Consider the following 25,383-nt stretch of genomic DNA (forward strand, 5'->3'; position numbering starts at 1 on the left):
CAATACTTAGGACACATGGGCACACGTGTGTACTCGAGCGGCCCCAGTCCTGGGCATAAAACAGAGGAAACGCTGGCTCAGAAAGATGCACGCACCCCAGTGCTCACTGCAGCACTATTCACAGCAGCCAGGATGTGGGAACCACCTAGGCGCCCCTCAGCAGAGGAGCGGGCGAGGATGCGGAGCGCCTGTACAGCACACCACCACTCAGCCGCCAGAAGAGAGTGACCGAGTGCCGTCTGCAGCAACATGGATGGACCCAGAGATGACTAAGCCAACTAAAGTCAGTCAGGCAGAGAAAGACAAATACAATAGGGTGCCGCTTCCATGTGGGATCTAAACCACGACACAAATGAGCTCATCCACCAAAGAGCAACAGACTCACAGACACAGAGGACAAAGGGAAGAGGAGGCGGGCGAGGGGTAAATTAGGGGTTTGGGATTGACAAGCTACTATATAGAAAATAGATAAACAAGGACTTATTGGACAGCACAGGGAACTATGTTCTATACGTGTGTGTGTGTGTGTGTGTGTGTGTGAGTCACACAATCTCATGGACTGTAGTCCGCCAGTCTCCTCTGTCCATAGAATTCTCCCGGCAAGAATACTGAAGTGGGTGGCCACTCCTTCCTCCAGGGGATCTTCCTGACCTGGGGATCGAACCTGGGTCTGCTACATTGCAGGCAGATTCTTTACCATCTGAACCACCAGGGAGCCAGGATCAAGTCCGGTCCACCACCACCTGTTTCAGGAAACAGTTTTACACGCCCATGTCAATAGCTGGTTCACGATGCTGTGTTAGTTTCTGGTGTACGGCAAATTTGATCCTGATCTACACCAGGTCGCTGGACCTGGAAGCCCATGCATAGACCAAAAATCTCCCCTTCGCTACTGGCCTTGTCATAGTGCCTGAAGGCCGCCAGCAGAGTGTCAAAGCTGTGGTGGTTAACTTTCTTCAAGTGATGCCGCACTGCCGCTACCAGGGCTCGCTGTCTGTCCTTGCCTCGGAGATACTCCCCTGGAAGCCTTCTGTGGATGAGATCACCAACTCCTATTGAAGAGGGAAAGAAAAGTCTTTTATCTGAATTTAAAGTCTGCCTCTATTATTCACATTCTAAAAGAGAGAGAGACCTAGCAACTTCTGTGAATGAAAAAACCTAATGCCAAGACTATTGAGCAGCATGACAGAAAACACTTTTGTATTTTAAAAAAAAAGTGTACACAGTAATTGATGAAAATGAATATTTCTGCTATTGCCACTTCTCCAATCAGTGAAAAAAATCTGAATAAATGAATTTTATGAGAGAATCATGAGCCCACTCAGCTATCAAGCTATCCTCTCCTAAGACAGCAAAGCTCTTGCCTGTCTAAAGAGGCAGGCAGACAAATGTAGACATTTGTCTGTAAGGCCGAGGATCTGAAAGCTGGGGCTGGTCCATGTCCCGGTCACTCTGCGTGCCCTAGGGCCCCTGGGCCTCTGGGAAGCCTCGTAAAGACTGGGCACGAGCCCCCTACTCCCGCTTAGCGTGAGTCTCCATTCTGCCCTCTCTCTCACATCAAGTCTCCACTTCTCAGCCCTGCTTCCCGACGCTGCGACTGGCACAGGAGAGCTGCATCCGCCCACAGCCCATTAATTAACTCGGTCCCGACCCACAACCGCCAGTAACAACCCCTCCCGTCCACCAGCCACGAACCCCCCGGCCCCACCCCTGCTTTCACTCTTCTCTCATGACTTAGAGGAACTTTGTTGGACTGTGACACACAGCATATGCACACTGCCTGTGAACCGCACTCCTTGGATGCTGATGGTGACCGAGATCAGACCAGAGGTGACCACGCGGCTTCAGCTGTGATGGTTTGGTGGCTGTCACCAGGGAGGGAAGAAACCTCTCCTTCTGTTCTTTTCCCCATGGCCTATACCCCACCCTCGACTGGCTGTGGTATCCTGGGTAGGTTAATTTAAATTGCAACACTGATGGATGCTGCCAGAGATTATCGTACTAAGTGAGTCAGAAGAAGGAAGACAAGCCCCACCTGACATCACGTGTACGAGGAATTATAATAGGACACAAATGAGCCTATCCAGGAAACAGAATCACAAACACAGAGAACAGACTGGCAGCTGCCCATGGGGAGGTGGGGAGGGATGGACTGGGGTCGGCAGGTGCAAACCATTATATACAGGATGGGTAAACAAGGTCCTACGTACAGCACAAGTGTGGTCAATGCCCTACGACAAACCATGGTGGAGCATTTTAAATATATGCATGTATATGTGTATATATACACAGAATTGTATCACTGTGCTATACAGCAGAAATTAATACATTTTAAATCAACTATACTTCAATGCTTAAAAACTGAAAAAACTGCAAATTTGCCTGCACTTCAAGGCAACTAATATTTACAGCTACTTTGTGCAAGGCTCTATATTATTAGGGTCTCTCAAGGGTCTCTTTTAACAGGTATTAGTAGCACCTCTAGGTTCATTATTATAAAGTCAGGAGTTAATCCTGCACATTCTGATAAAAGCCTTCTCTCTAAGGGCAGAGCCTGACTCGTATGCATGAAAAGCTGCCACCAGTGCTGGTTCCAGAAACAGGGCAAGTGCTCAGACCAAGGTAATCTGAAATGGAGTCGGCGTCCATCAGACCGTCCTAAAGTGGGCAAAACCCGAGTAGGCCTCTTGGAGAGGCAATCGAAGTGGTTGGGTGAGGGGTGATTCCTGACAAAGAAGCAGGGCTGCTCTTCCCCTCCACGTTTCTTACTCTGATGTCAATCCCCTGGGGGCTGTTCTGTATAAGGAGGCCCTGTCCCCCGGCTCTTCCACAAGACAGCCCTTGGTTGAGCTGGTTTTGGTTTTTGTTTTTATCCTGAGAGGCCTTCCATCTACATTAACATCCAAAAATAACTATCGAATGGTCAGCCTGTGGGTGAGGTGCAGGCTGACACCCTCTTCCAGCCCGGCCCTGGGAGAATACTTATGAAGCTCATAGCAGATCACTGAAGACTACTCAAGACCCATCGCTGAAGAGCTGAAATCAGGAGTCCAAGCTCTGGCCCTCGGAGAGACTAACGCCCTCACCACCACACCAAGCACGTGAGAGAAGCCAGGCCAGCTCCGCGGCGGCCCCCTGCCCGCCACCAGCTCCCGTGATGCACCCTGCCCGCCACCAGCTCCCGTGATGCCCCGCTGCCCGCCACCAGCTCCCGTGATGCCCCGCTGCCCGCCACCAGTGCCCGTGATGCCCCGCTGCCCGCCACCAGCTCCCGTGATGCCCCGCTGCCCGCCACCAGCTCCCGTGATGCCCCGCTGCCCGCCACCAGCTCCCGTGATGCCCTGCTGCCCGCCTGCCCTGGGTGTCCCCTCAGGCACCCCTGCCTGGGTGTATTCTGGGAGCTGCACGCAGCCCAGGCCCTCTTCCCAGAGGCACATTAACAGAACCAACGACCCCAGGCCCGGGGATGAGGCATCCTTTGTGTCGTTGCCTTTATTTCCCCAAGCAAGAGGAAGGGAGCAATCCAGATCCAGCAGAAAAACCTGTGCGTCCTCAGAAGCAGGCAGACCCTGAAACCTTCCGCAGAACAGACACTGAATTACACTCGCAGTAGTCACAAGAGAGTTAGGGTTAGTCTGTGCGCATCCGTGAGCTCCGTGAAAAGTCTAGAGAGCGCTGAGAGTCCCTTTCCCATTACACCGTACGCTGCCAAGGCTGCTGCTGACACATACAGACTTTATAAACTATTAATGGCAGTGTTCTTCCTTTTCATTTTATAACACTATCTTATCACTCAATTTATAGAGCAGCTCAACTGCGTTAAAATCACCCATAGAGTTTATTAGATATGCCGGTTCCTGGGACCCATGCCCAGATAATTCTGATTCAGTAGGCTCTCGTGGCAAAGATCCCACGTGCCAATGCAAGAGACACAGGTTCGATCCCTGGAGGAGGGGATGGCAATCCACCTCATTATTCTTGCCTGGAGAATCCCATGGACAGAGGAGCAGGCTATACAGCTCATAGGGTTGCAAAGAATCAGACACAACTGAAATGACTTAGAACACACACTGAAAGGGTGTTAGCTAAAGCCTACTCACTAACAAATAAAATAAATACTTATTTGCTAATGCAACATGATGTTCTAGAGAATCTTGAGCCACCACGTTAGGAGGTCATACTTCTTTTTAGATCAACTGTTACGTGTTTAATGGATGTCTGCCCATCTTAGAGGCTCTGGTAAGGAGTAATTTAGGAAATCCATCAGCTAGTCTGAAAAACAAGTAGATAATCATGGTCACCTGCCTACTTGAGGGCAGTTTCATGCCAGGGGTGCCCCAACTTGCTGTCTGTTGGGTCCTTGGGGTCTTGTGCACAATACGGTCCAGGTATTTGTAGCATGCGTCAATGAATCCAACACATAGCTTATCACGCTGAGAGCGAAACACAGACGAATTTTCTAATGCCCTCCTCCAGGGATCGAACCCATGTCCCTTCCGTCTCCTGCACTGGCACGTGGGTTCTTTACCACTAGGGCCACCTGGGAGGTTCCTAAAACTTAGTGTACATGAGAGCCTACTGAATCAGAACTATCTGGGCATGGGTCCCAGGAACCCATATTTAATAAACTGTATAACTCTATGGGTGATTTTAATGCAGGTAGACTGCAGACTATATTTTGAAAACCACTAATACACAGCTCAATTCTGATAAGCTTTCAAATAGTCTTCCCTGGGGAAGGTTGCTACTTAGATCACTCAGCACTAAAGACAAGATCCTGGTTTCTGCCGCTGCTTCATAGACCGATTTGTTGATCGGCTGGTGGGAAGAGCGGTTCTTCGGTGTGTGGTTGTACAGTGCTTTCTGGAACCTGATCGCCCCTACAGTTCATCTGGGAATGTTGTGAAAATGCTGTTTCTGATCTGGGAGATCTGAGGGTAGAACCTGAGAGTCTGCATCTCTAAGAGCCTTGCAGGGACACCAACACTGCTTGTCTGCAACCACATTTTGAGTGCAAGGACCAGGTACAATATTTGAATTCATTAAAAAGTTGCCTCAGTTCACTTTTGATTGTTTAATATAGGCCTTATTTATATTCTAAATAAAATTCTAAGCCTTAACTACACTTAAGGAATTCATTACCAGGGCTGTAAACTGTACCTGTTTCAGATATAATAGGAAAATGTTGGTTCTTTCTTGTGCTACTAATTGTTCTCATTACTGTTAATATAATATTTCAAGCCTTTAAAATTGGAAGCTTCGAGAGAAGGAGATGGTGAACTTCACTGCATAATTTGGGCGGTGGGGGGAGGGGGGCAGGATTTTGACTTTGTTTGCTTTTTAAAGAGAAACTGTATATTTACCGTAGTCCTCAGGACGGAGACAAGCCCCAAATGTGTGGTCTGGGGGAACATTCATTGTTTCCGCAATGCTATCAAAGAAAAAAGTTCCTTTGGTGAAAATTCCCACCACATGGCATCCCTGGAATTTAAAATATGTTTTCCATACATTTTTAATCATCGATATTTTCTCCTATAACCAAACTATAAAGATCAAACAGAAGCCCCCCAACAGATCTTTTCTCTTATCTCCAACTCACATTAGCAACGGCCGATGCTTTCACTGGCTTCCAGTGAAAAGGCCCAGACGGAAAAAGAAAAAACAGAACACGGTCCCAAAGCAGAATTATGGAAGCATGCATGTATTCAAACATACTCTCTCTATCTATAGGGAGAGGAGAGGGAAACGTAACACAATAAGTTGAATTTCTGGGATCCTAGAAATAAAGCTTTACATAAAATTCTTCCTCTTTCTTTTCCAAATGCCCTCTCCCTTTTGGAGACTCAGTACTTTCCCAGAACCCCAAGCTCTTGGGTGGCTAACAGGGTTCCCTGATTAACAGAAAAGGATTATTCTTATTTAATAGATATACTCTAATAGAACACAAAGCAAAATTTATGACAGGAGTACTTTGTAAATTTGATCCAAAAACATTATCAATTTTAAGTGAATCATGAACTTACGGATCTGAAACTCTTCCAAGTCTATGCTGAAACTTTTCTTTGAAATCATCAACTCTCTTGGATACAATCTTAGCTCCTCTTTTCCTATAAAATTAGAAAATTGTCAGGTGTTTGTATGACCCGAAGCATTCCTGACTACCAAATATACAAATATTGAAGAATACCAGAGTATCATTTGGGTCAGTTCAGCTCATTTCAGTTGCTCAGTCGTGTCTGACCCTTTGCAACCCCACGGACTGCAGCACGCCAGGCTTTCCTGCCCATCACCAACTCCCGGAGCTTGCTCAAACTCATTTCCACGGAGTCGGTGATGCCATCAACCCATCTCATCCTCTGTCATCCCCTGCTCCTCCCACCTTCAATCTTTCCCAGCATCAGGGTCTTTTCCAATGAGTCAGTTCTTCACATCACGTGCCCAAAGTATGGGAGTTTCAGCTTCAACATCGGTCCTTCCAGTGAATATTCAGGACTGATATCCCTCAGCATGGACTGGTTGGATTTCCTAGCAGTCCAAGGACTCTCAAGAGTCTTCTCCAACACCACACTTCAAAAGCATCAATTCTTTGGCACTCAGCTTTCTTTATGGTCCAACTCTCACATCCATACATGACTACTAGAAAAACCATAGCCTTGACTAGATGGACCTTTGTTGGCAAAGTAATGTCTCTGATTTTTAATATGCTCTCTAGGTTGGTTAAGCTTTTCTTCTAAGGAGCATGAGTCTTTTAATTTCATGGCTGCAGTCACTATCTGCAGTGATTTTGGAGCTCCCAAAATTAAACTCTCTCACTGTTTCCCCATCTATTTGCCATGAAGTGATGGAACCGGATGCCGTGATCTTAGTTTTTTGAATGTTGAGCTTTAGGCCAACTTTTTCACTCTCCTCTTTCACTTTCATCAAGAGGCTCTTTAGTTCTTCTTCACTCTCTGCCACAAGGGTGGTGTCATCTGCACATCTGAGGTTACTGATATTTCTCCCATACCCAACAGAGACACTTGGAGGACCCAAACAAACCTTGCACACACCAGGTCCCAGAGACAGAGCCAAAACCGTGCTCGAGACCCCTTCAGGAAAATTAGAGACAGCAAGGGAACACTCCACGCAAAGACAGGCACGGGGAAGGACAGAGATGGTCGGGACCTAACAGAAGCAGAAGATATTGAGAAGAGATGGCAAGAATGCACAGAACTATGCAGAAAAGATCCTCATGACCCAGATAATCACGATGGTGTGATCACTCACTTAGAGCCAGACATCCTGGAATGCGAAGACAAGTGGGCTTTAGGAAGCATCGCTATGAACAAAGCTAGAGGAGGTGATGAAATTCCAGCTGAGCTATTTCAAATCCTAAAAGATGATGCTGTGAAAGTGCTGCACTCAATACATCAGCAAATATGGAAAACTCAGCAGTGGCCACAGGGCTGGAAAAGGTCAGTTTTCATTCCAGTCCCTAAGAAAGGCAATGCCAAAGAATGCTCAAGCTACCACACAATTGCACTCATCTCACACACTAGCAAAGTAAAGCTCAAAATTCTCCCAGCCAGCCTTCAACAGTGCATGAACCGTGAACTTCCAGATGTTCAAGCTGAATTTAGAAAAGGCAGAGGAACCAGAGATCAAATTGCCAACATCAGTTGGATCATCGAAAAAGCATGAGAGTTCCAGAAAAATATTTGCTTCTGCTTAATTCACTATGCAAAAGCCTTTGACTGTATGGATCTCAACAAACTATGGAAAATTCTTCAAGAGATAGGAATACCAGACCACCTGACCTGCCTCCTGGGAAACCTGTATGCAGGTCAAAAAGCAACAGTTAGAACTGGACATGGAACAACAGACTGGTTCCAAATTGGGAAAGGAGTACTGTATATTGTTAAGGCTGTATACTGTCACCCTGCTTATTTAACTCATATGCAGAGTACATCATGCAAAATGCCATGATCATTTGGATCATCAAAAACTAAATCCAGTTTCAAAAGAAAGTATATGCTAAAAAGAAAGCTTTATGTTTTCAATCATGTATATTCTATCATGTATATTCCTTTATAAAGATAAGTAACAGAATACAAAATTTTGATTGAAAAGTAAGACAAAAATTTTTCAGTAAATAAAGCCAAAGTGTTAATATCATTCATATCACTCCTAAGATTTATAACAGAAAAGTAAGCATTAAAGAAATAAATAACCAAAGGATATAAGCAACTTACAACTAGTAAGCAAATATATGGAGAAATTATAATACTCTACAGTAACAAATGAAATAAAAAGAACAACAAAATATCCTGTTTAACACAGTACATATTTAAATACATATCTATATATATAGAGAGAGAGAATACCTAACATTGGCAAATAGCATGGCAAAACACTTGCAGATTGCTAGTGCAAGCAATGATAATTCTTTTGGAAATATTTTGGCAATATGATTCAAAAAGCATAAAAATAGTCACCCTTTTATCCACATCTGAAAACCAATCATAAGGAGATAATATACAAATTAAAAGTCTGAAAAAATTATATTTATAAAAATGCTTGTAGTCTCATTGACTATAAGGGGAAAAAAAGAAAAGAATCTAAGTGTTCAATCCTGGAGGTGGTTAATCACGTCATATTAACAAGAACACACTCTGTGTGCGTTCTAAATGTTGGTTATTAAGAATACACAGCCATATAAAAGTATTTTATGTTAAGAGCCAAAACAGAACATAAAAGGAAATTGCACCCTGATTAAAGTCACGCAAAAACAGAACAAAAGGGATGCAAAAATCAGCACAGGAAGCCACAGTAGAAAGAAATGAATGGAAAAGATAATAAAGGTTGAATTAAGGTGACAGGATTATGGTGATTTGATTTTATTTTGCTAATTTTCTGTAATATAATTTTATTACTTCCACCACTGATTAAATGAGTAAGGATTTCTTTTGAGAACTGTAAAATTACAACACCACTATTTAATAACATTAAAATTAATAAACCTCTATTGTTTTGCTAAGACTAAAAAGAGTGAGCTTAAAATTCTTAAACTCCTTTGCTTTTAAAACTCTTCCTGTACTGGAGAAATACAGAGCTGAATAAACTTCTGCAGAAGAATGACACTCTGTAGAGAAACACAAGATGAAAGATAACATAATTCATCTCATTTCTTTATTTACTTCCCATTAGTTCAAAAAGAAGAAAAAGAACAATGGGGTAAAGTCAGAATAAATCAAAGGCAGTTTGAAGGCCATAATTTGAACGTATAAAGTTGACAGTCTGAAACCAGTGCCAAGAGCTTGATTAGGAGCATGCCAGATGGCAAAAAGGAGGATTCTAAGCCACACAGCCCTCGCTTCTCGGCCTAACACTGCCTAGAACATGTTGCTGGGAGAACCGGGAACTACTTGTGAGCAGCCGTGTGTGTCAGAAATTCAACAGCTGTAATCATGACACACCTCACGGCATTCACTCACCAGTCAAGTCTTCTGTGTGCCAGGCAGAGTCACACACACACACACACACACACACACACGCACGCGCACACACACACACACACACTGATTCTTCTGACCACAGGTCATAAGCAGAATGTAGATACAGGTAATTTTAAGAAGGAAGTATATCCCTTAAAAGTATATATCCCCAATAACTCTTTAAAAAGTTAAGAGTAAGGCAAATGTATGTTGAATAGTGCATAGCACATTAAGATGTAAGCGAACAGAAATAGACTCACAGACGCAGAAGACAAGCTTAACAGTTGCCAAAGGGGAACGGGGTATAAATGAGGAATTGGGGATTGACATACACATGCTGCATACTATATTTAAAATAGGTAATCAGTATATGTAACAGGTAATATAGTTTCTGTTGCTATACTGTAGGCCCTGTTTAGCACAGGGAACTATACCCCTTATGGTCTAATAACTTACAATGGGAAAGAGTCTGAAAAACTATATTTTATATGTGCACATATTTACGCATCACTGAGGCCCTCTGTTGAGTACCTAAGACTAACACAACGCTGTGAACCAGCCACGCTTCAGCTGGGCTCCCCGGGGGCTCAGGCGGGAAAGACTGCCTGCAGTGCGGGAGACCCAGGCTCCACCCCTGGGTCAGGAAGATCCCCTGGAGAAGGAAACGGCAGCCCACTCCAGTACTCTTGCCTGGAGAACCCCATGGACGGAGCAGCCTGGCAGGCTACAGTCCACGGGGTCGCAAAGAGTCGGAAACGACTCAGCAACTTCACTTTCTTTCTTTCTATACTTCAATTAAAACGAAAAGACAAAAAAAAAAAAGATAGAAACAAAAAAAAGTGAGCTGTAAATGAATATGCTTAACTCCAAGCACAAGCTGGAATCAAGAGTGCCGGGAGAAATATCAATAACCTCAGATATGCAGATGACACCACCCTTATGGCAGAAAGTGAAGAGGAACTAAAAAGCCTCTTGATGAAAGTGAAAGAGGAGAGTGAAAAAGTTGGCTTAAAGCTCAACATTCAAAAAACTAAGATGATGACATCCAGTCCCATCACTTCATGGCAAATAGATGGGGAAACAATGGAAACAGTGAGAGACTTTATTTTCTTGGGCTCTAAAATCACTGCAGATGGTGATTGCAGCCATGAAATTAAAAGACGCTTACTCTTTGCAAGAAAAGCTATGCCCAATAGGCATAATATGCCCCTAGGCAGCATATTAAAAAGTAGAGACATTACTTTACAGACAAAGGTCCATATAGCCAAAGTTATTGTTTTTCCAGTAGTCATGTCCAGGATGTGAGAGTTGGACCATAAAGAAAGCTGAGCACCGAAGAATTCATGCTTCTGAATTGTGGTGTTGGAGAAGACTCTTGTGGTGTTGGAGAAGTCCCTTGGATTGCAAGGAGATCCAACCAGTCCATCCTAAAGGAAATCAGTCCTGAATATTCATTGGAAGGACTGATACTGAAGCTGAAACTCCAATACTTTGGCCACCTGATGGGAAGAACTGACTCACTGGAAAGACTCTGATGCTGGGAAAGATTGAGGGCAGGAGGAGAAGGGGACGACAGAGGATGAGATGGTTGGATGGCATCACTGACTCAATGGACATGAGTTTGAGTAAACTCTGGGAGTTAGTGATGGACAGGGAGGCCTGGCGTGCTGCAGTCCATGGGGTTGCAAAGAGTCAGACACGACTGAGCAACTGAACTGATCTAGTCAAGTATTTAAATAATTTCCTCATGTTTTCCTTTATGTATGTTTCAACCCCTTTAATAGTAGTAAATTAATGAATGTTTGTTTTAGGAGCTCTTCTATATCCTAAAAAAAAGAAAAAGAAAAAAAACCACTGTTTCCTATGGTTTTTCTGAAATATGGAAGGGCTTCCCTGGTCGTTCAGATGGAAAAGAAGGCCTGCCATGCGGGAGACCAGGGTTCGACCTGCGGCTCAGGAAGATCCCCTGCAGGAGGGAAAGGCTAGCCAGGAAAGAATTTCTTCTCTTTGTGCTTTACCATTATTGCTTTGAATAATTCAACTAACAGAAACTCACCTATTAAATAATAAGGGAGTGGAAGAATGGAAATCCCAGTTTCAGGCCTGCAATCACACAGTCAGTGCCTACAGCCTTGGTGCCGTGGTAAGGGCAGCCGCTGGAGAGACACTGCCGGGTTTCAGCCCTACCCCTGGCACCTCCCTGCGTGACCTCGGCCCAGGATTTAACTTCTCTGTACCTCAGTTTCTTCATCTATAAAATGAAAAGGCTAAAAATTATAGTGCACCTACCTCCTGGAGTTGCTGGTAGGATCAAATTAATCATATATAAAGTACTTAGCACTTTGCCTCTATAACTGGGAGCTGCCATCTCAGCCATCAGACCAGCAAGTGAGTGAGGCAGACTGGGTGCCTGGGGGAAGGCAAGCTGTGCATGCCCTCCGGGGCCTGTGGAAAGGCGGAGGAGGGCAGTGTATTCTTTAAAGAGGGCAGAGAGGCTCAAAACATGGTACAGATAAACTCACTCACAAAACAGAAGTGGAGTCACAGATGGAGCCTGTGTGCTAGGTCACCCCACTCGCGTCTGACTCTCTGTGACCCCATGGACAGGAGCCCGCATGCTCCTGTGTCCATGGGATTCTCCAGGCAAGAACATTGGACTGGGTTGCCATGCCCTCCTCCAGGGGATCTTCCCGATCCAGGGACCGAACCCACGTTTCTTACGTCTCCTGCATTCGTAGGCAGGTTCTATACCCACTCCAGTACTCTGGCCTGGAGAATTCCAGGGACTGTATGATCCCTGGGGTCAGAAAGACTTGGACACGACTGAGCGACTTTCATTTTCACTGTCTTCACCACTAGCGCCGCCTGGGAAGCAGAAAGTCACCAGGGGGAAAGCGGGGGGTAACTGGAAAATTGGCACTGACATGCACACACTACCGCCTATAAACTGGACGACCAAGAAGGACCTACCGTCCACACAGGCAGCTCTACTCGGCCCCCTCTAAGGACCTATTCGGGAAAAGGATCTCAAAAAAATGACAAACTACATGGGCGTGTGCGTGACTGATCACGCCGCTGTACACCTGCGCGTGACTGGTCACCCCGCTGCACACCTGAAGCTAACACAGCGCTGGGCGTCAACAATACGCCAAAAAGCTTAACCTTAAAAAATTGAAAATGGAAAAAAATTTTAAACAGAGGGCAGAGGGCAAAACAAAGCCACTCCCACCACTGAATGTACACAAACGCAGGTCCCGTGAATTCATGTCCTGGGGCTGCGAGAACACGTGGCCACAAGCCAACTCTCACCCCCGTACAGGGTCACTGGAAAAACCATCCATACAGCGTCACTGGAAAAACCACAGCCTTGACCAGACGGACCGTTGTTGGCAAAGTAATGTCTTCTTAAATATGCTGTCTAGGTTGGTCATAACTTTCCTTCCAAGGAGTAAGCATCTTTTAATTTCATGGCTGCAGTCACCATCTGCAGTGATTTTGGAGCCCCCAAAAATAAAGTTTGACCAGCGGATGTTGGCAATTTGATCCCTGGTTCCTCTACCTTTTCTAAAACCAGCTTGAACATCTGGAATTTCGCGGTTCACAGATTGCTGAAGCCTGGCTTGGAGAATTTTGAGCATTACTTTACTAGCGTGGGAGATGAGTGCAATTGGGTGGTAATTTGAGCATTCTTTGGCATTGCCTTTCTTAGGGACTGGAATGAAAACTGGCCTTTTCCAGTCCTGTGGCTACTGCTTGACTTCACATTCCAGGATGTCTGGCTCTAGGTGAGTGATCACACCATCGTGATTATCTTGGTCATGAAGATCTTTTTCATATAGTTCTTCTGTGTATTCTTGCCACTTCTTAATATCTTCTGCTTCTGTTGGGTCCACACCATTTCTGTCCTTTATCGAGCCCATCTTTGCATGAAATCTTCCCTTGGTATCTCAAATTTTCTTGAAGAGATCTCTAGTCTTTCCCATTCTGTTGTTTTCCTCTATTTCTTTGCATTGATCGCTGAAGAAGGCTTTCTTATCTCTCCTTGATATTCTTTGGAACTCTGCATTCAGATGCTTATATCTTTCCTTTTCTCCTTTGTTTTTCGCCTCTCTTCTTTTCACAACTATTTGTAAGGCCTCCCCAGGCAGCCATTTTGCTTTTTTGCATTTCTTTTCCATGGGGATGGTCGTGATCCCTGTCTCCTGTACAGTGTCATGAACCTCATTCCATAGTTCATCAGGCACTCTATCTATCAGATCTAGGCCCTTAGATCTATTTCTCATTTCCACTGTATAATCATAAGGGATTTGATTTAGGTCATACCTGAATGGGCTAGTGGTTTTCCCTACTTTCTTCAATTTAAGTCTGAATTTGGCAATAAGGAGTTCATGATCTGAGCCACAGTCAGCTCCTGGTCTTGTTTTTGTTGACTGTATAGAGCTTCTCCATCTTTGGCTGCAAAGAATATAATCAATCTGATTTCGGTGTTGGCCATCTGGTGATGTCCATGTGTAGAGTCTTCTCTTGTGTTGTGTGAAGAGGGTGTTTGCTATGACCAGTGCATTTTCTTGGCAAAACTCTATTAGTCTTTGCCCTGCTTCATTCTGCATTCCAAGGCCAAATTTGCCTGTTACTCCAGGTGTTTCTTGACTTCCTCCTTTTGCATTCCAGTCCCCTATAATGAAAAGGACATCTTTTTTGGGTGTTACTTCTAAAAGGTCTTGTAGGTCTTCATAGAACCGTTCAACTTCAGCTTCTTCAGCGTTACTGGTTGGGGCATAGACTTGGATTACTGTGATATTGAATGGCTTGCCTTGGAAACGAACAGAGATCATTCTGTCGTTTTTGAGATTGCATCCAAGTACTGCATTTCGGGCTCTTTTGTTGACCATGATGGCTACTCCATTTCTTCTGAGGGATTCCTGCCTGCAGTAGTAGATATAATGGTCATCTGAGTTAAATTCACCCATTCCAGTCCATTTTAGTTCGCTGATTCCTAGAATGTCGACGTTCACTCTTGCCATCTCCTGTTTGACCACTTCCAATTGCCTTGATTCATGGCCCTAACATTCCAGGTTCCTATGCAATATTGCTCTTTACAGCATCAGACCTTGTTTCTATCACCAGTCACATCCTCCACAACTGGGTATTGTTTTTACTTTGGGTCTATCCCTTCATTTTTTCTGAAGTTATTTCTCCACTGATCTCCAGTAGCATATTGGGCACCTACCGATCTGGGGAGTTCCTCTTTCAGTATCCTATAATTTTGCCTTTTCATACTGTTCATGGGTTCTCAAGGCAAGAATACTGAAGTGGTTTGCCATTCCCTTCTCCAGTGGACCACATTCTGTCAGACCTCTCCACCATGACCCACCCGTCTTGGGTTGCCCTGCAGGCATGGCTTAGTTTCATTGAGTTAGACAAGGCTGTGGTCCTAGTGTGATCAGATTGACTAGTTTTCTGTGAGTATGGTTTCAGTGTGTCTGCCCTCTGATGCCCTCTCGCAACACCTATCGTCTTATTTGGGTTTCTCTTACCTTGGACGTGGGGTCTCCCTCAGCCTTTCCCTTATTAGGACACTTGCTACTGGATTTTCGCCCCACCCAGATCATCCAGGGGCTTCCCAGGTGGTTCTAGTGGTTAAGAACCCACCTGCCAATGCAGGAGATATAAGAAACCTCGGTTCCGTCCCTGGGTGGGGAAGATCCCCTGGAGGAGGGCAGAGCAACCCACTCCAATATTCTTGCCTGCAGACTCCCACGGACACAGGAGCCTGGAGGGCTGCAGTACGCAAAGAGTCTGACATGACTGAAGCGACTTCGCACACATGCACAGATCATCCAAAATGATCTCAAGAGCTTCCATGGAACTGCATTTACAAGAACCCTTTTCCCATATAAGATAACCGTCACAGGTTCTTGGAATTAGAACGTGGACATCTTTGAAGACCACTATTTAACCCACTACACCAGCATTTTCAATCCTCTGATTTTTTTTCAGCATAGTAGGAAATAGAGGATTTTACTTTGTTTGTTGCCTCAGATATAAGACAAGAAATGAAAAACTAAGGAAACTTATTTTAATATCTTAGGAAAGCAGTCAAGTGTAGAATGCAGGTGTAAACAGGTCACAGTTTGTAAGAGTTAAGTCAGATGCTCAGGGGCCCACCTAACTACTACAGAAAGCTGAAGGATAGATGACATGTCAATTACATGCTGTCTTTGTAGAGATAATCTACCCGAAAGTCCGCGATCTGTAAGGAACGTAGTAGGGTGGGTCCCGTAGATAAAAAACATTCATGTATGTCTTCTGATCTGCTGAAAGTGAAGTCGCTGAGTCGTGTCTGACTCTTTGCGATCCCATGGACTGTAGGCTATCAGGCTCCTCCGTCCATGGGATTCTCCAGGCAGGAATACTGGAGTGGGTTGCCATTTCCTTCTCCAGGAGATCTTCACAACCCAGGGATCGAACCCAGGCCTGCTGCATCGTAGGCAGATGCTTTACCGTCTGAGCCACCAGGGAAGTCCTCTGATCTACTGAAAAGGCATGAAATAACTTCAGAATCACACACAAGGAGTTCCCTGCCTGTCCAGTGGCTAGAACTCTGTGCTTCCACCACAAGGGGCCTGCGTTCCATCCCTAGTGGGAGAATAAGATCCTGCAAGCCACACGGTCAAAAATAGACAAACAAAAAACCAGCATCATGGTGATCTCTGGGGGAACTGGATAGTGTAGAAGACATATCACTGTGTATCTTTTTATGTTATTTTTATGTTTGAACCAAGTCAATGCCTTACCTCTTAAAAAAACAAATTTAATCACTTTTTAAGTCTATATGCCATTTATCTAACACTTGTTCCAAGACACAACATACTTACATTTGTAGTTCATGAAGCCAACGTAACGTTTTTGCCATATTTCTTCCATCATTAAAATGTGGTGTTGGGATCCCATACAAGTCAAATCTATGAAAACTTAACGGGTCATACTTCCGGTTCTTTGCTTCTCCTAAGAAAAGAAAAGGGAAGACTTTTGACTTAAGCAACACAGCTTTATGCAAGAGGCACATGATGTTCTCAGTAACAAGGAATATGCCAGTGGGAGAAAGTGAGACTGTCACAGCGCAGGAACTCCAGCTTCGGCGACAGAGACAGAGGCACTCTGCCACGAGCGCTGGGAGACGGCGGAGCGCGAGTTCCTCGAGCAGATTCTCGGAAAGTAGAAAAATGATGCAGAGAAAGACATGCACGTGAAAATTCAGGCCCATCGACGTGAAAGAGGTGCCCACGATCAGGCGATGTGCGGCGCAGCGTTTGGCCCCCAGCGGCGCTTTGCCCTCCGCTAAGATCTGAGAGGTCAGCATTTTACTTTACTGTCCCCGCCCCCCGACCTCCCGCAGGGGGAGCCCGAGTCTTAGCCTGGACCACCGGGAAGCCCCGAGAGGCTGGTATTTTAGACTTGCTCTCACTAAGATTTGCACTACAACCCTCACATTTCATTATGATCACTTATCACAGAGACGTTTGAAGGGTGACTGAGGACTGAAAACCCAGCAGGGAGGTCTTTAAGATCTAACACTGTATTTTTTTTTTTTCAAATATGATGTGGTATTAGTTCTCTATTTATAGATAAGAAAGTAAGACTGAAACTAGAGGTGAGCTAAAAGGTTACTGGACAGAGGAGCCTGGCAGGCTACAGCCCACAGAGTTGCAAAGAGTCAGACATGACTGAGCGTGCACGCACACAAAAGGTTATGAAATGATAAGGAAAAAGATTCAGTCTCACTAGTAACCCAAATGATGTAAGCAAAAGCAATAGTACGCAGTCACAATTCGTCTCTCAGTTGAGCAAAACCTAAAGATTGGCAAAGCCCGTCACTGGGGAGGACGCTGAGGATGGGAGTCTCACACCCAGCAGGTGCGAGGGCAGGCTGGGAGAGATTCAGGGGGGCGGCCGGGCTCTGAGACTCAGAGCTTCAGAAACCTAGGGCTGAGTCTTAAAGAAGCGAACCGTGTTCACAAAGATAGATAAACAATACATTTCTATAACTCTGAAAAATATAATACTGGGAACTGACCCGAGAAGACGAGCATAAACACATAGACTCCTCTCTGAACGGCAAAGAAAAACATAAATCAAAGCATCATCTGTGACTGGAGATTTTAGAAGATTTTCTTTGTATTTTATACATTTCCATGTAGCCTGTATTTTTTTTTAATTTTTTGGCCACTCTTCGAGGCATGTGGGATCTTAGCCCCCTGAGATGGAATCAAACCCACACACACCCCTTGCAGTTGAAGCTCAGAATCTTAACCATTGGACTGCCAAGGAAGTCCCTATGCAGCTTGCATTTTATAAAAGAAAATATAACTTTAGTAATAATTTAAATTAAGTATACTTAAAGAGGTCATCATTAATGGTGTCCTTGACACATTATTTTAAGTAAAAAAATTTAAACGCATATAGCAGCTTCCCCAAAAGAATGGAGATTACTATCACATTTAACTGAAGACAATAGCTCAGTGGATGGGCTTAGAAATTATATATTATATACATTATGGATAAACAACAAGGTCATTCTTGACAGCACTGAGAGATATACTCAATACCCTACAATAAGACATAACGGGAAGGAACCCACACGTGTACAGCTGAGTCACTTTGCTGCACACCAGACACTAGCACATCGTAACTGAGCAACACCTCAATATAAATACAGAATTAAATATTTTTAAAATCTGTGCTCAGTTTCATCCAACTGCTAAAGGCATTTTCAGTTCAGTCGCTCAGTCGTGTCCGACTCTTTGCGACACCAGGAATTGCACCTTGCCAGGCCTCCCTGTCCATCACAAACTCCCGGAATTCACTCAGACTCACGTCCATCGAGTCCGTGATGCCATCCAACCATCTCATCCTCGGTCGTCCCCTTCTCCTCCTGCCCCCAATCCCTCCCAGCATCAGAGTCTTTTCCAATGAGTCAACTCTTCGAATGAGGTGGCCAAAGTACTGGAGTTTCAGTTTTAGCATCATTCCTTCCAAAGAAATCCCAGGGCTGATCTCATTCAGAATGGACTGGTTGGATCTCCTTGCAACCCAAGGGACTCTGAAGAGTCTTCTCCAACACCACAGTTCAAGAGCATGAATTCTTCGGCACTCAGCCTTCTTCACAGTCCAACTCTCACATCCATACATGACCATAGGAAAAACCATAGCCCTGACTAGACGGACCTTAGTCAGCAAAGTAATGTCTCTGCTTTTGAATATGCTATCTAGGTTGGTCATAACTTTCCTTCCAAAGAGTAAGCGTCTTTTAATTTCATGGCTGCAGTCACCATCTGCAGTGATTTTGGAGCCCCCAAAAATAAAGTCTGACACTGTTTCCACTGTTTCCCCGTCTATTTCCCATGAAGTGATGGGACCAGATGCCATGATCTTCGTTTTCTGAATGTTGAGCTTTAAGCCAACTTTTTTGCTCTGCTCTTTCACTTTCATCAAGAGGCTCTTTAGTTCCTCTTCACTTTCTGCCATAAGGGTGGTGTCATCTGCATATCTGAGGTTATTGATATATCTCCCGGCAATCTTGATTCCAGCTTGTGCTTCTTCCAGCCCAGCGTTTCTCATGATGTACTCTGCATAGAAGTTAAATAAGCAGGGTGACAATATCCAGCCTTGACGTACTCCTTTTCCTATTTGGAACCAGTCTGTTGTTCCATGTCCAGTTCTAACTGTTGCTTCCTGACCTGCATACACGTTTCTCAAGAGGCAGGGCAGGTGGTCTGGTGTTCCCATCTCTTTCAGAATTTTCCAGTTTCTTGTGATCCACATAGTCAAAGGCTTTGGCATAGTCAATGAAGCAGAAATAGATGTTTTTCTGGAACTTGTTTGCTTTTTCCATGATCCAGCGGATGTTGGCAATTTGATCTCTGGTTCCTCTGCCTTTTCTAAATTCAGCTTGAACATCTGGAAGTTCACGGTTCACGTACTGCTGAAGCCTGGCTTAGAGAATTTTGAGCATTACTTTACTAGCGTGTGAGATGAGTGCAATTGTGCTGTAGTTTGAGCATTCTTTGGCATTGCCTTTCTTTGGAATTGGAATGAAAACTGACCTTTTCCAGTCCTGCGGCCACTGCTGAGTTTTCCAAATTTGCTGGCATATTGAGTGCAGCACTTTCACAGCATCATCTTTCAGGATTTGAAATAGCTCAACTGGAATTCCATCACCTCCACTAGCTTTGTTCATAGTGATGCTTTCCAAGGCCCACTTGACTTCACATTCCAGGATATCTGGCTCTAGGTGAGTGATCACACCATCGTGATTATCTGGGTCATGAAGATCTTTTTGGTACAGTTCTGTGTTTTCTTGCCACCTCTTCTTAATAGCTTCTGCATTTTAGATGTAGCCTAAAATGTTGTCTCTATATATATTCATTGATACGGTTCTTTCTAAAACAGCTAAATGGCATTGGATTAGACCGTGCTATCGATGCTAAACTTTTTCTGAAAAGGAATAAAATATTTTCACAAGAAATAGAGGGAAGGAGGAATAAAGGCAAAAACAAGAGGGAGGAAAAGGAGAGAGGGCCGGGGAGTGAGGGTGCAGCGGCGGGAGAGAGGCCTTCGGAGGCCAGGAGACGGGACAGGGCAGGGCGGGAGGGTGGAGGCTACCCACGGCTCGGGGTCCTGGGCGCGTGATGGTGGAGCCCACCCAAGGCCCAGGGTCCGGGGTGGGGTCCAGCATGCGTGACGGTGGAGCCCACCCAGGCTCCGGTCTGGAGCACGTGACGGTGGAACCCACCCAGGGCCTGGGTCCAGAGCACAGTGAAGATGGAGCCCACCCGGGGCCTGGGGCCTGGGGCCCGGGGTCCATGCAACAACCCGCAGAGACCAAGAGAAGCAGCGCGTGGAGCGGAGGGCCTGGGAGACAGCCCCCGCTGTCGGCGAGGTTCAGGAGGAAGAGGATCCAAGGGCCATGGGGAGAAAAGTAAGACAGAGAGGGGGGCCCCTACCGCCTTGGAGGGCGAGTCTCGCTTCTAACTAAGGTTGGCCAGTTGGTGAATTGGGCGCAACCCATCTCAGGACATGAGAGTGTGCCCTATTGCTCAGCCGTGTTCCTCTCCTTGCAGCCCCCTGGACTGGAGCCCACCAGTCTCCTCTGTCCATGGGACTTCCCAGGCAGGAATACTGGAGTGGGCTTGCCATGCCCTTCTCCATTCTCAGGACGTGTATTAGAGTCTAACTCTCAATCCTGTTAGATCAAAATTCTACTTAGCTCACACAGGCAACTTGTGACTTACAGCACGTAAACACCCAACGCCTTTCAGCTGTGCTAGAGAATAATTCCAGCAACGCAAGCTAAGTCACTTCAGTCCTGTCTGACTCTGTGACCGTGCGGACTGGGGCCCACCGGGCTCCTCCATCCATGGGATGTCCCAGGCGAGAAGACTGGAGGGGGTGCCATTTCCTCCTCCAGGGGATCTTCCTGACCCAGGGATCGAACCGGCTTCTCTTACGTCTCCAGCACTGGCAGACGGGTTTTCTTTACCATCGTCGCCACCTGGGAAGCCCCAGTTCGAACAATAAGCTACTTTTAGTCACAATCACTTAATACTAGCACTACTATCACCAAGCCCTAACTACGCTCCAGACGCCATGCTTGGCATTTCGCAGGCACTCAGTTCATCCGCACATCATCATCATCCCTGCCTATTTAAGAAATTTAAAATAGATGATGACAAGTAAAATATTCAAGGTCTGAAAGATAATCAGTGGTAAGCAACGCCTTAAACTTCATGATGTGAAAACTTCTGCACTTGACCGGTAACTATATTCCTCATTTAAAATGAAGCACTTAGAATAATCTTGATATTTGAATAAGAATGGTATTTTTAAGCCTAAATCCACTCACACAAGATTAGACTACCTAACGTTTCATCTTAACTGCTTCTTTTCGGGCATTTTATAAGGGTATATGTTCCCAGCTATCAGGGTTTGTAACCTTGTAAGTTGGGCTTCTCAGATGTTGCTACTGGTAAAGAACCCGCCTGCCAATGCAGGAGACAAAATGAGACCTGGGTTCAATCCCTGGGTCGAAAGATCCCCTGGAGGAGTGCATGGCCTCTCACTCCGGTCTTCTAGCCTGGAGAATCTCCGTGGACAGAGGAGCCTGGCAGGCCCCAGTCCATAGGGTCATACAGAGTCAGACAGGACTGAAGTGACTCAGCATGCATCACTAGAATTAGTCTATAGCACAACCAGGCATCTCATCGTTGAGTTCATCATCTCCCTATCCCTCTTCACAAGTCTGAGTGCCATATTCTCCTGTTTTACACCGGAGGAAACTTACCCACAAAATAGTCGTTGTGAGATACGATGTACAGATCGTGGCCTGCCTGCGCTTCTTCAAATACCTCTTTATAGGGTTTCGGTGGATTCACCATATCTCTAGCAGACATTTCTGAAGAAAGAATGATGAAATCAGTTTTAAGATGCTTTTCATCTCTTTGTAACATTTAAATTGACTGGAGCAAATGGCAAACTAGGTGTGCTGCCTGCCCAAGCTACAGGGGCACAGAGCCAGCACACACCGAGACTGGCTGCCGAGACAGGAGCGGCCCGGGAGTCACGGTCTCACGGACCCCCACTGGAACAGGCTCCCTCCCTAGAGTTCTGAAGAATGTTAACCACTTTGGTCGTCCTGAGCCACATGCCAGGCCCAATTAATTTCCCAATTTTGAGAATCTCAGGATAATTTTTATTTTAGTTTGCTCCATACTTCCAAGATGATCTAGGCAAATTTGAATCACAAATCAGCTTCATAAGCCCTGGTGCCCTGTGGGGATGCCTTGATGCAAATTTTGGCAGCTATAGACTACAGCGCACATCCGAATCTGTAGCTGTGAATATCCATCTTCGAACTGGCCCAAGGTGCCAGGGAAATCACTGGCATCGGAAAGAAACTCTTCTTCCTTCTGGCCCCAAACCCAGAGCTAGAGCTAGAAGGTCTTTGTTGAATAGCTGCTTTCCCAGGACTGGCAGTTCCTGGCTTTATATACAGCGAATTATTTTGTCTTTATTGTTTCCTGTAATGATTTTTAAATATAATTCCATTTGCTGTTTTCTCTTTGTACCTAACAACATACATTAAGGTGTTTTCTTTCTTTTGGACTGTATGCCAAGAATTGGGGTCTGTAAACAAACCGTTAAGAATACTGGAAGGTGGTCCTGCTCAGAATAATCCTGTAAAGCAGTACTTCTCTTTTGATGTAGGAACCATTACACCTATTAATACACATACATGTGTTCTGGAGCATTCCTTTTATTACATATATAAGTGAGTACTTTTCATATTAAATGAACTAATCTTAGACAGCAGTTGTGATATAACTACGGTAATTCTGTAATGTTCTGTCTGCTTAAATACAATTTTTAATCCTATTTAAAAGGAAAACAAGATATTTTACCTCTTCTAAAATACATTTTAATATTTCAAATATTAACAAATTTTAACTTTATATGTGATACAATAAAGTACAACTGCAGATTTTGCCTTCCAAGACAAAGGCATAATTTATCTCCAGAACAGATACTACTATGTGAACAAAAAAACACCCTAATGGACCTTTTGATAAGAAAGATAAGGTTCCTGGAGCAAAGCCTCAGTGGGTGCAGAAAGACAAAGAGAGAAGCACCTCTCTCAGCAGAATGATAAAATTATGACAGAGTTTGAGGTCCCCGTAATGATATCTGGAGGGGGGAGGGACCTTAACAGGCCGGAAGTGAGGAGAGCGGCAGGGCAGCACCGGAGAGGGCAGGAGGCAGGGAGGCAGAGGAGGGACGGCCTCTGACTGATGGTGAGTCACGCGTGGAAACACATGCGCCACCGCCTCTCCAGATGAAAGAGGAGTCTGCCCTGACGCTGCCTGTTCGCTTAGTAAGCAGGTACACATCGTGGACTGGTATGAATGAGCGTTGTACGCAGCACTCACCAAACTTATCTGTTCCGTGGTCTATTGTATGAAACTGAGTTTCATACAGAGTTGAGAGTTATACGCAGACCTAGGGAACAGACGAGGGCGAGGGCTCTGGGGGAGGGAAGCGTTGGGCGTTTCGGCTTCGCAGATGCGAGCTGCTGCAACAGGATAGATAAGGAGCAAAGTCCTGCTGCATGGCGGCGGCTGCTGCGTCGCGTCAGCCTCAGGCAGCTGTATGCAATCTCCCGGGATAAACCACAGTAGGAAAAAATACAGAAAAGAATGTGTATGCACGCAGAACAGAATCAGCTTGCTGTGCGGCAGGGATGCACAGAACATCTGTACAGCAACTGTTCTTCGATTTAAAAAGAAATGTTTAAAAAGAGTTGAGAGTTACGAGCATATCAGAGGCCTTGGTGGAAACAAAACCCATCAGCAGGCGCCCGGGGGAAGGATGGCAGCCCTCTCAGCCGGTCCCAGCATCGGCGTTCCTGGGTCTGTTTCCTGTGTCTGCACCGTCTCTGCTCTGCAGCCTGAACCTCTTCTCCACACCCTGAGCTCACTGCCTGAACACGCGGCCTTGACGCACTGGAAGGCCTCTGGGTCTCAGAGTAGCTTTCTTGCTATGATCCTGTCTTTCATTCTTGACATCATCTGCACCAGCACTAAATGAACCCCAACAGGATACCGAATCCCATTTTCTAAGAAAACATTTTATCACTCCCTCCCACCGCTTATTTCCACTACCTCTGACGATTGCCGTCCCAAATGTCGTATTGAGTATGTCCAGGCCTTTAGGCAATCCTGGTGTCTGATCGTGAGATTTTCCTAATGGTGCCCGTTGATGGCTAAAATATACTGACTCCTTTTTATCTTTCATTTTCTGTTGAAACGTTGTTATAGGCTGTGGGTTGATCAATACCTTTGCCTAAAGAAGTCATACAAAGCAAAGATGTAACAACCAAAAAAGAAAGAAAGAAATCTGAACACTGAAACTCAACAGCCCGGGAGAAGAGAACAGGACAGAGGAAAAGCATTTCGTGATTGTTGCCTCGGCTCACCTTCAAACCCACCATCGGACTGGGACCGTGCAGCTGAGAAGTGTCAAAACGTGACTTTTCACTGAGGCTACAGTGGTCACGAGGGCAGCTCCCTGGTTCCGCAGCTCGAATATTCCAGAGGAGTGGGAATGACGAGAGCCCCACAGGCTCCCTGCAGGTGCAGGAGCCGGCCTTCTGCCCCGGGACTGCCCTTTCAGTCCGGAGCAGATAACACGGAGACCCCGAGTGCACACAGCTCAAGCACCAGCGCGCGGACGTCTCCAGCAGCGGCACCCAGTCCCTGTCATCGCCATGCTTTACCGAACCTTGGCAGCACCTCTCTTTACCATCAAAGTGCGAGTCAGTGCTCAGCTGTGCCCGACTCTGGACCGGGGCTCTGCAGGCCAGAACACTGGAGTGGGCAGCCTTTCCCTTCTCCAGGGGCTCGAACCCAGGTCTCCCACACTGCAGGCGGATTCTTTACCAACTGAGCCACCAGGGAAGCCAAGAATACTGGAGTGGGCAGCCTAGCCCTTCTCCAGGGGAGCTTCCCGACCCAGGAATTGTTCACCAGGGGATCTTCCTGACCCCAGAATCGAACCGGGGCCTCCTGCATTGCAGGCAGATTCTTTACCAGCTGAGCTGTCAGGGAAGCCTACCCCTTTTTACCGTGGGAAAATGAAGTGCGGCTCAGCTTGTATCATCGTCCAAGGAGACAATACGCAGTCTGGGGCTTACGCCGTTGACTTTCCCGCACTCACTGTCTTGCCTACTGCTGCTTGGATTTTTTTCATTAAGAGCAGGAAGGAGGTTGGAAGCGATGATTTCACCAGCACTTCATTTGTGCATTTTCCACCTTGGAAGTGAATAACATACAAGGAAAAACAGAAAAGAAGTTAC

General features: G+C 45.6%; 1 protein-coding gene and 1 long non-coding RNA gene across 10 annotated transcripts in view; one reads left to right on the top strand and one right to left on the bottom strand.

Annotated features, from left to right (window-relative positions):
* EFHB (EF-hand domain family member B) overlaps positions 1-25,383 on the bottom strand; it is an 86,509-nt gene that overhangs the window by 43,173 nt on the left and 17,953 nt on the right. For all 9 annotated transcript variants that reach the window (XR_006057662.2, XM_060406732.1, XM_004003424.5 and 6 more), the window contains exons 4-9: positions 24,191-24,371; positions 21,817-21,927; positions 16,352-16,481; positions 6,024-6,107; positions 5,364-5,431; positions 898-1,052 (exon numbers count right to left, since the gene is read on the bottom strand). Coding sequence is in view for 8 of the 9 variants with exons in the window: in XM_060406732.1 (XP_060262715.1) it covers positions 898-1,052; positions 5,364-5,431; positions 6,024-6,107; positions 16,352-16,481; positions 21,817-21,927; positions 24,191-24,371 (729 nt within the window). In the remaining variant the exon portion in view is untranslated. The remainder of the gene's footprint in view (positions 1-897; positions 1,053-5,363; positions 5,432-6,023; positions 6,108-16,351; positions 16,482-21,816; positions 21,928-24,190; positions 24,372-25,383) is intronic.
* On the top strand, positions 23,298-25,378 carry LOC132658657 (uncharacterized). Its single transcript, XR_009598573.1, has 2 exons — positions 23,298-23,411; positions 24,347-25,378. It is a non-coding gene; the product is annotated as an uncharacterized LOC132658657 (long non-coding RNA).

This window comes from Ovis aries, chromosome 1 (assembly GCF_016772045.2).
Source record: "Ovis aries strain OAR_USU_Benz2616 breed Rambouillet chromosome 1, ARS-UI_Ramb_v3.0, whole genome shotgun sequence".
Taxonomy (NCBI): domain Eukaryota; kingdom Metazoa; phylum Chordata; class Mammalia; order Artiodactyla; family Bovidae; genus Ovis; species Ovis aries.